This window comes from Telopea speciosissima, chromosome 3, assembly GCF_018873765.1.
Source record: "Telopea speciosissima isolate NSW1024214 ecotype Mountain lineage chromosome 3, Tspe_v1, whole genome shotgun sequence".
NCBI classification, from domain to species: domain Eukaryota; kingdom Viridiplantae; phylum Streptophyta; class Magnoliopsida; order Proteales; family Proteaceae; genus Telopea; species Telopea speciosissima.
The window spans coordinates 68,957,617-68,974,350 of NC_057918.1; the positions used below are offsets into that span (position 1 = coordinate 68,957,617).

Consider the following 16,734-nt stretch of genomic DNA (forward strand, 5'->3'; position numbering starts at 1 on the left):
AACACTTTTCCCATCAATCATGAACACCATCCCATTGCCATTCTTGGGTTATCAATCTCACCTCCAAAAACTCCTCCAAATGGGTTGTGGAGACCATGATTGGCCTAGCCTGTCCTATCCTAATTGGATTAAAAGATTGCGATCCAAGTGGTAAGAATGCATCAATACAAATGGATATGTCTCTTTAAACTTTAGAGAAACATGTCCATTCAATAAAAACTTAGTTACTTAATTAAATCCAAAAAGGATTAATACGTAGCAAAGTCTAAAGCCAGGCTAACTTTGAACCCAAAAAAATTACTCAAAACCAAGCCAACTTTGAACAAAAAAAAATATATATTAAATAAACCACACCGCACTGCCACGACACGACTCGACTCGTCATACGCGCATATGCCTTTATCATTTCTCGTTCCACTTCCAATGCATTGCCCAAAACCAAAAACTCAAGAAAACTAAAAACATTTGCAAAAGCTTTTAATGATTGGTAGACATAATAGCTACTCAAACATTAGCTAGAGAGTTTACATTGTATGAAAAAGTAGCCTAAAAAAGACTACCACGAATACTTCTTCCAATAGGCTCCATCTCCAAGCTGACTACCATGAATACTTTTTCCAATAGTCTCCATCTCTGTGCTTGTTATAATATACTCCATCCTTTCTTACCTTCCTATAATAATGGCCATCAAAGGTATTCCCACACTTATATTGCTCTTTTCTAGCATTGAAGATCTCAAAACTACCTTGTTTATTCCCCCAATCCATGTTACACCAGAAAAGAGTTGTTCCGAAGACGTTGAGATCAAAAACCCAATAAAATTCTTCGCCAAACCCAAGCGTATGCGGACCAAGATCATCATCTTTGGATTTGCAGTGAACGTTCAGTTTCTCAATCGGACCTAAGTCATTAATAACGTACACAGTGTAGCCCCTTCCCTGTACAAAATATGGCTTGGACAAGACCAATGTGCAGGCTAGAACAAGGAAAAACTTCGAAGTATTCATGGTTTTTGCTATTGAAGAGGCTTCCGGTGTAGTTGTTCTAGGTAACTCATTTCCTCTCGTTTAAATAAATTTCCAGGAGATTTAGATAAGGTGAAGGTTAAATGGTGGGAGAGAACTCAAGCTAAATTTGGATGGTCTTAACAAAAATGGTAAATTTTGTATGCACCACTAGTTTTCCCAATGGTTGTGATTTCAACAGAATTCCCAAATCCGGGTGTTTGGAAAACAGATTTTCTCGCCTTGAAAAAGGGGGCTTTTCTCTAAAAAGAGACATGGGGTTGGAGTCTCCACGTAGATTTAGGGATTTAGGATGAATTTTTATCCTCTCTCTGTTCGATAGATAGTGTCTGTCATCAGAGGCCATGTGCACCATGTGAGGCTCTGTGCCACATGGCCTCTGCAGCAAAGACAATGCGATCGCACCATGTCAGAACAGGAGAGGATAATTTCCCATTTAGGATCCATGCATTGTTATTGCTTTTTATCTTGATAGTCTTTGAGTAATCTTAGTGACACCTTTTTGAAACTGATTCAACCATGAAAATGGGCAAAGATCATATAACAATTTGGAGAAGGTGATAGATTTCAATCCAAAAGCATGGTAAGGAAAAATTTTAATACCTGGTGAATCTTTGGCTTTGATATCCAGTACATGGCGAATCCACATCATCCTCTACAAGTCCAATATTTTAAATTGGTGCATCAGCCCTCTATTCAAATTTGACAAGTAAACCATCTAAGGGATATTAATTTTATCTTTTTAATGGTTTTTTTTGGGAAACTATCTTTTTAATGGTTGGATCAATCATGATCACTCTACATGGCTAAACCATATCCTTTAATAACATATTTCTATTTTTCGCTAGATTGTTCCCTGTAAGTGATTTGTCGCATAGTGGCTTGAATGTGCTGTTAGTAGGCAAAGGTTCTCGTATATATAGTAGGCAAGTGCAAATTAAGAGGTCAGTCTAAAAGCGTAGGATTAGATTAGCATCTTGGAATATTGAATCTTTTTTTTAGGTAAACGAACATTGAATCTTTAACAAGTAAAAATTTAGAATTGATAGATATTATAAGGACAAAAAGTGTTAATATTGCATGTATTAAAGTGACTAGATGGAAGGGTAACCTCTACTAACCAAAAAAATATTTACCTTTTGATACGTAAGTCCCGTACATACATGGTATGTTGTTTACATAATTAATGACGGGTGGACAAGTTTCCATTTCGGAGTGTGGCCTCTGCACCAGCGTGGGGCCAATGGGAAAGTGCACAGAAGCATCAACAAGGGCAAGATTTTCGTCTTCATGGTGAGGCGGGGAGGTCATTTTGTAAGGGCTTGTGTCCGAGCATGCTCTTTTTGCCCTTAGAAGGATGTAAATGGATCGAATACGGATTGGATGTGATCAGATCCAGATATTCCTTGTTTGGATACGTATGCGAATTGAATTCAGATTTTCAATTAACCATTTACATCTCCGACTTGTGTAACCCAGACCTTCCTCCCCCTCAACTGATACAATTCACTCACAATCTATGTTTTAGTCTCATAATTTTTCACTTGTTCATTCCTTAGGACCTGTTGAATCTTCAAAAACCTCTATATCACATTGGTTGCATATCTATTCGGATTGGATAATTTTTTTTCTGGATTATTCGAATAAAAATTTGAATACCCTTAAACGGATACGGATATCCCTAAACGAATACAGATGCAAACCGAGTTCAGATTTTGGGGTACTCATTCACATCCCTAATTTGGAGGAGTCTGAGGTGTGATTATTAACCAATGGGTCCCACATGCTGATAGGGTGAAGGGCAGGGAAAGTAAGGTTGGGGGGAAAGTTGGATTTTTCCACCCCAACTGCGTTCGGAAGAAAAACAAGGGTAGCCGATGGAGGTGCGTAGTTTCCCTAACAGAACACTTTTCCCATCAATCATGAACACCATCCCATTGCCATTCTTGGGTTATCAATCTCACCTCCAAAAACTCCTCCAAATGGGTTGTGGAGACCATGATTGGCCTAGCCTGTCCAATCCTAATTGGATTAAAAGATTGCAATCCAAGTGGTAAGAATGCATCAATACAAATGGATATGTCTCTTTAAACTTTAGAGAAACATGTCCATTCAATAAAAACATAGTTACTTAATTAAATCCAAAAAGGATTAATACGTGACAAAGTCTAAAGCCAGGCTAACTTTGAACCCAAAAAAATAACTCAAAACCAAGCCAACTTTGAACAAAAAAATATATATATTAAATAAATCACACCGCACTGCCACGACAGGACTCGACTCGTCATACGCGCATATGCCTTTATCATTTCTCGTTCCACTTCCAATGCATTGCCCAAAACCAAAAACTCAAGAAAACTAAAAACATTTGCAAAAGCTTTTAATGATTGGTAGACATAATAGCTACTCAAACATTAGCTAGAGAGTTTACATTGTATGAAAAAGTAGCCTAAAAAAGACTACCACGAATACTTCTTCCAATAGGCTCCATCTCTAAGCTGACTACCATGAATACTTTTTCCAATAGTCTCCATCTCTGTGCTTGTTATAATATACTCCATCCTTTCTTACCTTCCTATAACAATGGCCATCAAAGGTATTCCCACACTTATATTGCTCTTTTCTAGCATTGAAGATCTCAAAACTACCTTGTTTATTCCCCCAATCCATGTTACACCGGAAAAGAGTTGTTCCGAAGACGTTGAGATCAAAAACCCAATAAAATTCTTCGCCAAACCCAAGCGTATGCGGACCAAGATCATCATCTTTGGATTTGCAATGAACGTTGAGTTTCTCATTCGGACCTAAGTCATTAATAACGTACACAGTGTAGCCCCTTCCCTGTACAAAATATGGCTTGGACAAGACCAATGTGCAGGCCAGAACAAGGAAAAACTTCGAAGTATTCATGGTTTTTGCTATTGAAGAGGCTTCCGGTGTAGTTGTTCTAGGTAACTCATTTCCTCTCGTTTAAATAAATTTCCAGGAGATTTAGATAAGGTGAAAGTTAAATGGTGGGAGAGAACTCAAGCTAAATTTGGATGGTCTTAACTAAAATGGTAGATTTTGTATGCACCACTAGTTTTCCCGATGGTTGTGATTTCAACGGAATTCACAAATCCGGGTGTTTGGAAAACAGATTTTTCTCAGCCTTGAAAAAGGGGGCTTTTCTCTAAAAAGAGACATGGGGTTGGAGTCTCCACGTAGATTTAGGGATTTAGGATGAATTTTTATCCTCTCTGTTACGAGTATAGTCTTGTCTTGCGAGAGGCCATGTGCACCATGTGAGGCTCGCTGTGCCACATGGCCTCTGCAGCGCCGCACAATGCAGTACTGCACCATGCTGTAACAAGAGAGGATAATTTCCCATTTAGGATCCATGCATTGTTATTGCTTTTTATCTTGATAGTCTTTGAGTAATCTTAGTGACACCTTTTTGAAACTGATTCAACCATGAAAATGGGCAAAGATCATATAACAATTTGGAGAATGTGATAGATTTCAATCCAAAAGCATGGTAAGGAAAAATTTTAATACCTGGTGAATCTTTGGCTTTGATATCCAGTACATGGCGAATCCACATCGTCCTCTACTAGTCCAATATTTTAAATTGGTGCATCAGCCCTCTATGGAAATTTGACAAGTAAACCATCTAAGGGATATTAATTTTATCTTTTTAATGGTTTTTTTTGGTAAACTATCTTTTCATTGGTTGGATCAATCATGATCACTCTACATGGCTAAACCATATCCTTCAACAACATATTTCTATTTTCCGCTAGATTGTTCCCTGTAAGTGATGTGTCGCATAGTCGCTTGAATGTGGTGTTAGTAGGCAAAGATTCTCGTATATATAGTAGGCAAGTGCAAATTAAGAGGTCAGTCTAAAATCGTAGGATTAGATTAGCATCTTGGAACATTGAATCTTTTTTTTAGGTAAATGAACATTGAATCTTTAACAAGTAAAAATTTAGAATTGATAGATATTATGAGGACAAAAAGAGTTAATATTGCATGTATTCAAGTGACTAGATGGAAGGGTAACCTCTACCAACCAAAAAAATATTTACCTTTTGATACATAAGTCCCGTACATACATGGTATGTTGTTTACATAATTAATGATGGGTGGAGAGTTTTCCATTTGGGAGTGTGGCCTTTGCACCAGCGTGGGGCCAATGGGAAAGTGCACAGAAGCATCAACAAGGGCAAGATTTCCGTCTTCATGGTGAGGCAGGGAGTTAATTTTCTAAGGGCTTGTGTCCGGGCATGCTCTTTTGTCCCTTAGAAGGATGTAAATGGATCGGATATGGATTGGATGTGATCAGATCCGGATATTCCTTGTTCGGACACGTATGCGAATTGAATTCAGATTTTCAATTATCCATTTACATCTCTGACTTGTGTAACCCAGACCTTCCTCCCCCTCAACTGATACAATTCACTCACAATCTATGTTTTAGTCTCATAATTTCTCACTTGTTCATTCTTTAGGACCTGTTGAATCTTCAAAAACCTCTATATCACATTGGTAGGATATCTATTCGGATTGGATAACTTTTTTTCTGGATTATTCGAATAAAAATTCGAATACCCTTAAACGGATACGGATATCCCTAAACGAATATGGATGCAAACCGAATTCGGATTTTGGGGTACTCATTCACATCCCTAATTTAGAGGAGTATGAGGTGTGATTATTAACCAATGGGTCCCACATGCTGATAGGGTGAAGGGCAGGGAAAGTAAGGTTGGGGGAAAGTTGGATTTTTCCACCCCAATTGCGTTCGGAAGAAAACCAAGAGTTGCCGATGGAGGTGCGTAGTTTCCCTAACAGAACACTTTTCTTATCGATCATGAACACCATCCCATTGCCATTCTTGGGTTATCAATCTCACCACCAAAAACTCCTCCAAATGGGTTGTGGAGACCATGATTGGCCTAGCCTGTCCTATCCTGATTGGATTAAAAGATTTCAATCCAAGTGGTATGAATGCATCAATACAAATGGATATGTTTCTTTAAACTTTAAAGAAACATGTCCATTCAATAAAAACTTAGTTACTTAATTAAATCCAAAAAGGATTAATACGTGACTAAGTCTAAAGCCAGGCTAACTTTGAACCCAAAAAAATTACTCAAAACCAAGCCAACTTTGAACAAAAAAAAATATATATTAAATAAACCACACCGCACTGCCACGACATGACTTGACTCATCATATGCGCATATGCCTTTATCATTTCTCGTTCCACTTCCAATGCATTGCCCAAAAGCAAAAACTCAAGAAAACTAAAAACATTTGCAAATGCTTTTGATGATTGGTAGACATAATAGCTACTCAAACATTAGCTAGAGAGTTTACATTGTATGAAAAAGTACCCGAAAAAAGACTACCATGAATACTTCTTCCAATAGGCTCCATCTCTAAGCTGACTACCATGAATACTTCTTCCAATAGTCTCCATCTCTATGCTTGTTATAATATACTCCATCCTTTCTTACCTTCCTATAGCAATGGCCATCAAAGCTATTCCCACACTTATACTGCTCTTTTCTAGCATTGAAGATCTCAAAACTACCTTGTTTATTCCCCCAATCCATGTTACACCAGAAAAGAGTTGTTCCGAAGTACGCGTTGAGATCCTCTAGGCTTAGATCTCCATTTCCTTAGCTATATTTCTTACCAATGGAGATATCATTGGTAAGCTAAGTGAGATCTTCATTATTCACCCAAGACCAATGTGTTGATCTCCATTTCCTTAGCTATATTTCTTACCAATGGTGCAGATATTTAATTTTTTTTTAAGGAATTTAAAAAGTCAAATTTATAAAACTAATTTGTAGGGTTTACAAAAAATATAATTAAGATTGCAATTGAAAGGAAACTAATGAACCAACAAGCAGCCCCAAGATCCATGTGGCACAAGTGGATATTAGTGTCAGCTAGGTAACAAGCCAGGCAGACCAATCACTGCTAACATTCAAAACTAGCTTTCCAAATTGTCTAAAAATTTACCAAATCCACAGGATCTATATGTGACCCTCTTCTTAGCTGCCCAAATATGCAGAGGCACAAATCAAGGCAAAACTAACTACAAATGCTTCTTGGTATTTAAAAGCTCCTTTCCCAGCTTATGTTGCATGAATTCATTCCCATAACAGTAAATAACATTACTTCTCAGGCGAAAGCTCTCCTGGATAGACTTTTATCACTTTAGGGTTTCAAGGAGCTATATTCAGGACTTGAGACAGAACAAATTTACACATTGGACCCCACATTCAATCTATTTTTTGAACACATCAGAAAAGCAGTTGCAGATACCAATTATCTTTATGAAGTGTGATAAATTGTTTCACACGTGGCAAATTTCAACTCTTTAACTTTTCTCAACTACTGAGTTGTGATTCTGACTTCTGAGATATGGTCTATTGTTCTGTGATTCTAACTTCTAGGATATGGTTTATGAGAAATTTATAGCAATGGTTGAAAGAGGAAAATAAAGGAAATATTCACACCTGCTCAGCATTAGTTTAGGAACATTATCTTTCATTTTTTCGGTGTACAGGAGGGAATCCAATATATCGAATTACCCACCACATAGCTTTCTTCAACAGATGAGTAAAATAAGTCACCCACTATCTGCAAGATCCACCATTTGAGCAATCACCTCTTCAAGGCAAGAAAGGTGACTTGTAAGCTTCTCTTGCAATTCTTTGGATTCATAGTGCTGTTGCTGCCATAAAGCAAGACCTTCTCCAATAACCTTCAAACCATTCTGCATCAAAGCCACTCCTTCTCTTATTTCACCAGGAAGTTTTCTTTTCTTGTTTGGTTGGTTTTCCTCATTTAACTCCCTGATCTCTGTTCCTGGATCCACTAGATTAATATTTGAGACCTTAACAGTTTCTTTCAGCACCAGACCTTCTTTCAAAAGCAGCCCAAGTTGCTCTGCACATGGTTTAACTGCAACAATAGCTACTTCCTTCTCGAGAAAAACCTTCAGCTCAGACATAAACCTCTCTTCATTTGCATCGTTCCCTGTCTCTACATTAAAAGAGAGAGCGGCATCTGGTGGTACAAATCTCCATAGTTGATTACAAGAAGTACGAGCTGCAAAATATCCGAACGCTGTGATTGCCAAATGAACAAGCGCCCAGTGTCGTTCTCTTAACAACATGTGATACAACTCCCATATGGCACAGCAGTCTGCACTTCCCTCACCTTCTGCGATTTCCATGTGACCAAGACCTGCCATGAAAGAAGCTAGATGTGGTTTGCATTGATAAAATTGAGTATCTGAGGCTGCAGAACCTTTGACAAACAAGTTTTGAAGCTCAAGGATGACTTCTCTCATCTGATCAGATGCATATAGATGCTTGACATTAGAGATGATCCTTAAAGTCTGACTCAGAAGTGTAGAGAACAGGTTCTTTGTGAAACTATCCACAGCACTTCTGTAGCGATGAATAACATCAACTGTGAACTTCAGGGTCTTTGCATTAACATCAGTGGCATTGATATTGCTAGACGAACAAAAGAACAAAAACAAGAAAAATAAATTAAAATAAAGTTCTCCCCAGTAGAAGTCTCCATTTACATTTTGAAAGGACCATATAGCATTAATTTGAAGGAAATTGACTACTTACAGACAGTGTAAAGCAGACGACAGGGCATATACTGGTGCTCCAAGTCCACCTGAACTGCATGATCGTGAACCATCACACCATAGTCTTTCATCATTAGTCTCTATGAAGCCAGAAAAGGATGTAATGATTCTCTGTGTTGCAATCTTTTTCAGGTTTTCTGACATCAAATTTAATGGGAAGCCTTCCATGAGGAAGGCTATGTACATAATAGATGATAAGTTAGATCTATCACTAATGATGGAATTGTAAACACGATCTATCACAGACTGGGTTGCACAATGAATAATCATACAAATTGATCTCGCCATTTTCCTCAGGGCACAACCAGGCATTAGTGATGGTTCTGAAGATGCTATAACCTTGAATAGTGAACAAAATTTATCAACAATTTCATTCACCATATCGATCTCGGCATGACGCACAATGAAGCACCAGAGTTCCACAATAATCTCCCAGCAAAGAAAGTGAGGATGAAGAAGGTTCTCAAGTAAGAAAGACTCCACCTCCCTCCAAGCTAAATCCGAAGATGCCAGAATCATGAATGTTTTCAATGCATGCAAGACAAAAGGAAACATGGACTGCCACACTACCTTTGCTGTCGATCCAGAACCACATAGCATTGGAACATGCAAAGCAAGAATAGTAGAATAGACGTACTCATCCATCAAAAAATCCAGTAGAAATCCAAGTTTTCTGGAGATGCCAATTCTTATATCTTCTTCAAGATCAGTAGAAGTTTTCAAAAGATCAAGAAACAAGATAACCCGGCCAAGCAGCAGGGTTCTTGTTCTGGGCTTAGTTTCACAATTCAAACAAAATATTTCATCCATTTCAGTTGTTGCACCACCAATTTCCTCATGATATGAACTAGAGTGGCTTTCATCGGTCAGCAACCAGTCCAAAATTTTGCATTTGGACTCATATTCAACCTCAGCCGAATTGAGTAAGGTGTGAAGAAGAAGAAAAGAAGTTGGCTCCAGAAGTTCTGCCAGTACTTCACTGGCAGCTTTCAGATGTGTTTCTTTGCTAAGTGAAATGCCAAAGCTTGAGATTATCAAGACACACACAGTTATCTCTTTATATACTGTGAATGCTTGGCATGGGTATTGGGATGAAATTCGGATGGCATTAATCAGATAGAATTTTACTGGAAGGAATGCCTTTCTAGCTTCTGTTACACCAATGGTTGTTTTGAGTGTAGAAAACCATTGTTCTGATGCACACCGCAAAGACTCGGTCACCAGTGAAATTAGGGTCAAGACAATATCGGAGACCTTTACCTTTGCAGCTAGAATCCCCTTACCAAGCTGTAGCAAGCTAACAACACCTTTCCATGATGCATTGAGAATTGTCACCAGACTTCCACCACCAGTAGCTGCAATGGTGCCTAACTCATGCAAACTTTCAATTGCACATGCTGTTATGTGGATGACATGATTCACATTATTGACCTTTTCGCTATCCATGGAGCCTTCGTCTTCCTGAATTCCCAAGTTGTATGAGTCCAAATTTAGAGCTTGTGAATACGCTCTGCACAGTCTTATAGCAGCATCCACAACCACCTGTGCCACCTTTAGTACTTCTAAACCAACAGAAGGGATTCTCTGCGTGAGAACAAGAAAAACCTTTAGGTTAATCCTGACAACAATGGGCTAATAGTGCCTTCAATTTGGAATGACATTTTTCACCACTAGGTGTGTTTTCCTACTTACGCATCCATAGAAATGGAGCAAACATGTGCATTTCATAAATGAAAACGTAATAAAATCTACATCCAGTTTTATAGATCATCAACTCAGCAATGATTAGGTTCTTAGTTTCCCAATTATGATAATGAAAGTTTCCCTCCAAGTGATGACTATTCTCTTCTTTCATTTTCCCGCTACTTCCATTTCAACACTAAAACATTTAAACACATTGATCTTGCCAAATTCAAATCCCTATAATTAGGTAATTCCTGAAATCAGGATTTGCATCCAACCAAACAGGTTGCAACTGTTTTCTTTTTAATTTTCTAGATATTTGATTGAACTTTTTATTATTTTCTTAATTTCTTTAAAATTTACTATAATAAAGTAAATCTCATTGATGAAATAGCTTATATAGCATTCAGGGAAACCCTCTAGTACCTTGATCTCTGAAATTGTGGCCTTTGTTAGGTTTAATTGTTCAGAAAAAAACTTCTCAACAATAGGCATCACCAACTTCTCCCCCAAAATAGGCGACCTGGTCAAGGCTGAAAAGCAAGCAACAGAGAAACCCAACAAATCGAAGACCAACTGCCAAAAAAGATCACAAAAATTAGGTAAGCACCGTAATCATCAATTCATTATAGCACATTGAAAGAAAATGAAAATCATGGTTGTTATTGGGATGGAGTTTCAGAATCACAAAAGGAGCTTGATATCACTAAAGAAGAAAGGACAAGAAGACCCTTTGCAAGGAAAAAGCCTACCATTACCATGAAGTAGACACAGCTGAGGTGAATAAAATAAAGGCACCATTGAATTAAACTACAAGAACAAGGGAATATATACAATGAGACTATAATAAAAAATTAATCCTAGAATAAATGCAGCTTGTGTAAAATATCACCAACCTGGAAAAAGAGATCGGTATGTTCTTCTTCTTGAGACTCTCCAATTGATATAAGTGTCATCTTTAGATGTTTTCCACACCATATGCTTGCCTAACAAATGAAATCCAAGATATCATATAATCTATTAATACATTTTCCTGACAAGTTCACAAAATATAAATACTTAGGGTGTGGAAACAAAAGTACCTTGGTTCCAAGAGCAAGAAGTTGCCCTTGACATCCGGAGACATCAAATTTTAAGTATTTTGCAGCTACATGCAAAATAGTTTTATTTAACATGCACTGGGATGCATCCAAGCATGTAAAATCCTCCCAAAGTGTCTAGGCCAGTGTTAAGATTAAAAACATGGTATTCAACAACCTCAAAAATAGAACATTTGTGAAACAGCTTAGACAATCACATATTGTTTCTGAAGAATCAAGGTAAGCAATGATCTGATGGCCACACCCAGCACCTAAAATCTAGAAACAGGAAATGCTTATTTGTGCATATGTACTCCACTCATTGATATGGTGAACATAATTAGTCCACCACTCATTGATGGATTGTTCTTACTTGAGATATAACATAATTAGTCCACCACTCATTGATAGATTGTTCTTACTTGAGATATATACTCCCAAACCCTGCTTAATAATGAAAAAAGCCTTTACTTTTGGACAGTTTGATGCATCAATTTAAGTGTATTTTTTGTGCTTTTAGTTGGGTGCATCATAAGTAAAGCAAGTCAAAAGAAAACATAGAAAATAGGCATAAAAGGGAGGGAGATATCAGACTTAGTCCAAACATTTCACTTGCCATGTCCATTCACATGTATGGCATAACACATGAACAGGAAAGAAATCTGTAAGAGGGAAGTGTTTTACAGGCCATAGAATATCAGGCACCGGAAGAACATCTCACTGATATAAAATTATCCAAAACTATTATCCCATAGATCACAAGGTTTGAACGATTCCTAGCTGAAATAGATTCTGTCCTGTAAAGAAAATTTCTAATTAAACTGCTTAAACCAAATTAAAAAAATTCCTCTGAAGCTGCTGGTGGCAACATGATGCAATCATCAGTTAACATACAACATAAATTTTGGGGATGCAAACATATCCTACTTGTTGGACTTTCCTTCAAGTTTGAATGGTCAAAAGTTTCTTTAAACTTCCTTTCAACTAATGAATACCATTGCTGAAGCAAACATATTTTTCCCTTTGGCTTCTTGAAAGAGGCATCATAATGAAGGAAAATTGAAGAAGCTAATTTTTCCAAAGTTGTTTAGGTTTCAATATGATAGTGGAATTGGATGAAATTTACACCATAGAATATTAATTCAATAGGACACAAATATGTCATGTAAAAAAAGTAAGAGTCCACACGTATAATGAGGGACATGCGATATTCCTTTACTTTTTTGGGGTCACATTTATGGTGTAGAATCCTCTTCTATTTTTGAGTGATAGAGTCCTTCACCCTTTTGCGAGGTGTGTTTACATGTATCATAGTCTACTTATTTTGGTATTTTATTGACAATGTTCCTGTATCTGAATTCTGAAGTATAAGAGAATTCTACTTCCAGTTCAACTTCTAACAAATTAGCTTTTGAGAAGACAGCAGGTAAAACTCTTATCTTTGTTGTAATCATACATGTTCTAGTAGTGTTATATTTTGTCCATGTTTTGAGAGTTCATGGAGATCTTTCCAATTATTATCAATATACTTTCGAAGGTTAAATGTCCAGAGAGAACGAGCAAGAAGTTGAGCTAGACTTTTAGTGACACAGCTTTGCTGGACAGTATTAGGACAAACAAACACAACTTCACAAACAACAAAACTAATAGCATGACCTAAAAAGTGAAGAAACAGAATAAACTGGATACTGCAAGAAAATCAGCAAGAGAAGACAAATCAGTCTTCTCAGATAGGTCCAAATCCCCAAGTTGGCTGAGAAGATGAATTCGATTTTCAACAATCTGTATAAGACAAAAAGGTCAAGTTTTAACAACACAGCTGTACAAGATTCATTAGTTGGCTTGAAGTACAACAAACAACATTAAAATTCCTATATATTTAAACTATAGAGAACATGATTGTTTAAAAAAACAGGCTCAGATTATGTGCAAAGCAACATTATGATTAGAACTGATACATTACACTGTAACAGTTAACTAAAAAAGTTAGGAAGTATCAATAACAAGTAACGAATATATTAGAAACTAAAAGTGTTCCAAAATGTTGTTTCTTAGCATGAAATCAAATTCATCATGTTTCCCTGAATATTGTCATGGAAACATAACGAGACACCAAAAAATAAAATAACAATAACACAAGAGAACACATCAATCTGATAATAAGAAACCCCTTCAGCTGTCTAAGTTGAACTACTGGTTTCCAATGCCTCCCATCAAACAGCTCGGTATAACAGTGAATAGATACACTTTACACAGCACCATAGCTTTACTTGGCAATATCAGAAATTCAGAATAAGTGATTTACAGCAGTGTTATGATGCTAATCAGTTAATGATAAACAGATTGGAAAAATATGTAGAATCATGACAGTGTATTGTTAATACTCTGCATCCAGCAGTATTGTCAGTGCAGAGTCTACAGACATCAACTGAAATGGAGGGTATTTTTCCTACATACTGTACTGCATTACGTTATCCTGAGTTTGGAGGTTGAAGAGTGTAATAGTAAGCAGTGTTGCACTGTCCACACCTCTGCCTGACGGTTAGAAATTTCACTTAATGATTATATGATTTGGATTTTGCTCTATAATTGGCATAGAGTGCTGATAGCTCAAGCCTTGACAACAAGCAGTTAAGTTTTTTATGCACGTAAGCAGATTATAGAGTTACAGACTACTACTTCAAGCATGAAGAGGTGACACTCAAAGGTGATACAATGTACTGACCAATAAAGGTACAGAGAATGCTTCAATAAATTAACATATTACAGTTTCAAGGTTAAAGAATTATGTTCGCCTATTACAGCTCTAGCATGAGCGAGTAAATACAACTGCCAGTCATCTAGGTAACTCAGGATTTGAGATTCAGCTATCAGTACTCTGCAGTTCAGGGCTGTCTTCAGTTCAAAGCATTCTTAATCTCAGAGCACTGTGAAGACAATCCCTTGTTAGTTCCCAAATGGTTCAGGAAGAAGGAATCTCCTAGAAGATACAAACTGCAAACTTATTTCAGGGTTCAGTTTGTCAGACTTCATAGTGAGTATTTGAGCACGAGAATATTCTTGAACTAACAATGGAGATGTTGAGGAGATTTACAGGAGGTTGGAGTTCTTGCATCCAATCAGATTAGTCAGGCTTGTCCAACCTTGTGCAACATCAAGTAAACAATTCTCTTGGTATGAGGCCAAGAAACCCCATATTCGGCACTTGACCAATAATATGATAATATCATCTCTTACTTAGAAGTACTACAGCAAGTCTAGCCAATGAGTCGAGCTTCAAATTTACAAAATCCACTTAATTTTCATAATTAGTAGCGTTGCAAAGTAATAACCTGCCATTTCCAGTCCATCAACACACAGGAGTATGGAACGTAACAAACTGAAATTGAAGGGAAAAAAAAATGATAATGATGAAAATTAAGCATCAGTCCTTGGTTTCCTTGAACATCAAAGCCAGTTCCATCGTTTGTTAAAATTTCACAGAAAATCAAATCAATCAATGTTTTATGAGCTTTTAACATACATTTGGTTCAATCAGTTCAGCATATTCTGGTGAGATTAAAAGCAATAAGTCTAGCCATCCATGATTTCAAAACAATTTCACTAAATGACATAAAGAAGGCGAAATGTCACTCCTAATCTAAAGAAATATCGGGGATGACAAATGGAGAGAGATTGAAGAGGGACTGAAACGGACTGAATTAAGTTTCAGGTGAATAGAAGCTTACATCTGAAGCTTTGATGGCCTGCAGTAAGCTTTCGACGTCGTTATTCGCTCCTTCTCCATCCATCTTCTCTCTCTCTCTCTCTCTCTCTGTCTCTGGTTTTCCCGCCTCGTGAAGTAAATCTGTTTGTGTTTAAAATTTGTTTAATATAGGGTTCCCGGCACAAAGCCACAAAGGGCATGACTGGTGGAAGGATGAAGTTTTCATCCTTTCATCCTGCCATGACCCAATCTTTTTTTTTTTTGGGAAATTTACTGTCCCCTCCCCTTATTACACCTTAATGACGGTCGCCTCCCCTCATATTGAGCAATAACACTCCCCTCCCCTAAAATGGAAAGATTCTATCAACTGTACCCAGTCCGTGAAAAAACACTGTTAAGTGATGAGATCAACTTTAATATATTCATTTAAACCCAAAAATACCCTTATATAGTGTGATATCCCAAGATTACCCTCCCTAATGCCCTTCTTCTTCTTCTTCTTCCTGCAATGTCATCTGCCCCCAACCTTTATTGGAACATAACCAATTCAGATCCTCTACGGCGCGCTACTCATGGCGGCCTGAGTGGCGCACAAACAGGGTGCGCTGAAATGACCGCCTTACCCCTGCCCGAGCGCCTTGCCCGAGCAGTGGGTAAGGCGGTCATTGCGTTGCGCCCTATTTGTGTGCCGCTCAGGCCGCTACGGATAGCGTGTCTTAGACGATCTGGATCCAAACACAACCCATATGTAGAGGAGTCTTTGAGATCAGAACCCAAAGACTTCTGATCTCTGAGTCTTTGGATGGAAGCATTATCAGCAAAATTGAAGGTGAAAGTGTGGTTGATCGGTTGAAACAACAGGTTGAGTATGACCGGAAATCAATGGGTGCTTTGTACAAGGATTTGGAGGAAGAAAGAAATGTTGAGGTTGTTGCTCTTTTCTTCGGTCAAATTTTTTATAGACGCAGAGAGAGAGGGAGATGGCTTCAGGTTGGGGGATCTGACAAGAAACAAGGGAAGGTGCTACGACTTCCGGACAAACTTCAACCAGTGTATGTCTTGTTGCAGAGAGCCCAAAAAGACTGCACTTCTGAGGGAAGACTATCTCAAGTGCCTTCACCATTCCAAGGAGGTCTGTTCATTTCATACCCCCTTTCTTCCATCTATCTCGTTCAAATCGTTTGTACATATTCTTCCCCTATTTCAGTAAGATGTGCATCAACACATTGATCCGCTGATGTTTGGAACGATTCTTTGTTCTATTTTCCTTTTGGGAAAATTTCACGGGCACCCCCTGTAAGTATATGAAATATCTTGGACATATCAAACTTTGGAAAAATATCACATATTACCCTTACTTTGTGTTTTTATTTCAACTTAGTCCACTCCATTAGGTCTGTGCAGTTAAGTTGCTGTTAATTCTTTTATAATGATGAAATTACCCTTACCATAAGGTGAACTTACCATAATACCCTTAAGGATAAAACCACAAATACAAACCATTCATCCGCCGTGTTGATTCCACCGGTGATCTACAGGGGCAATATTCCCTGCAAAGACAAGCAAAAATGG

The 16,734-nt window shown here is 37.7% G+C and overlaps 3 protein-coding genes across 3 annotated transcripts; all 3 read right to left on the minus strand.

Annotated features, from left to right (window-relative positions):
• Nucleotides 1-599: 599 nt before the first annotated feature.
• On the minus strand, nucleotides 600-1,007 carry LOC122655464 (S-protein homolog 21-like). The gene has a single exon (XM_043849658.1). The coding sequence runs from the start codon at nucleotides 1,005-1,007 to the stop codon at nucleotides 600-602; it is 408 nt and encodes a 135-aa protein (XP_043705593.1).
• A 2,520-nt stretch (nucleotides 1,008-3,527) lies between these two features.
• On the minus strand, nucleotides 3,528-3,935 carry LOC122655465 (S-protein homolog 24-like). The gene has a single exon (XM_043849659.1). The coding sequence runs from the start codon at nucleotides 3,933-3,935 to the stop codon at nucleotides 3,528-3,530; it is 408 nt and encodes a 135-aa protein (XP_043705594.1).
• A 3,222-nt stretch (nucleotides 3,936-7,157) lies between these two features.
• LOC122656928 lies at nucleotides 7,158-15,339 on the minus strand. The gene is made up of 7 exons (XM_043851631.1): nucleotides 15,185-15,339; nucleotides 13,146-13,238; nucleotides 11,460-11,594; nucleotides 11,274-11,363; nucleotides 10,804-10,953; nucleotides 8,675-10,278; nucleotides 7,158-8,551 (listed from the first exon to the last, which is right to left on the minus strand). Exons 1-7 carry the CDS (start codon nucleotides 15,245-15,247, stop codon nucleotides 7,657-7,659), a joined length of 3,030 nt encoding a protein of 1,009 aa, XP_043707566.1. The 5' UTR covers nucleotides 15,248-15,339; the 3' UTR covers nucleotides 7,158-7,656.
• Between the last annotated feature and the right edge of the window lie 1,395 nt (nucleotides 15,340-16,734).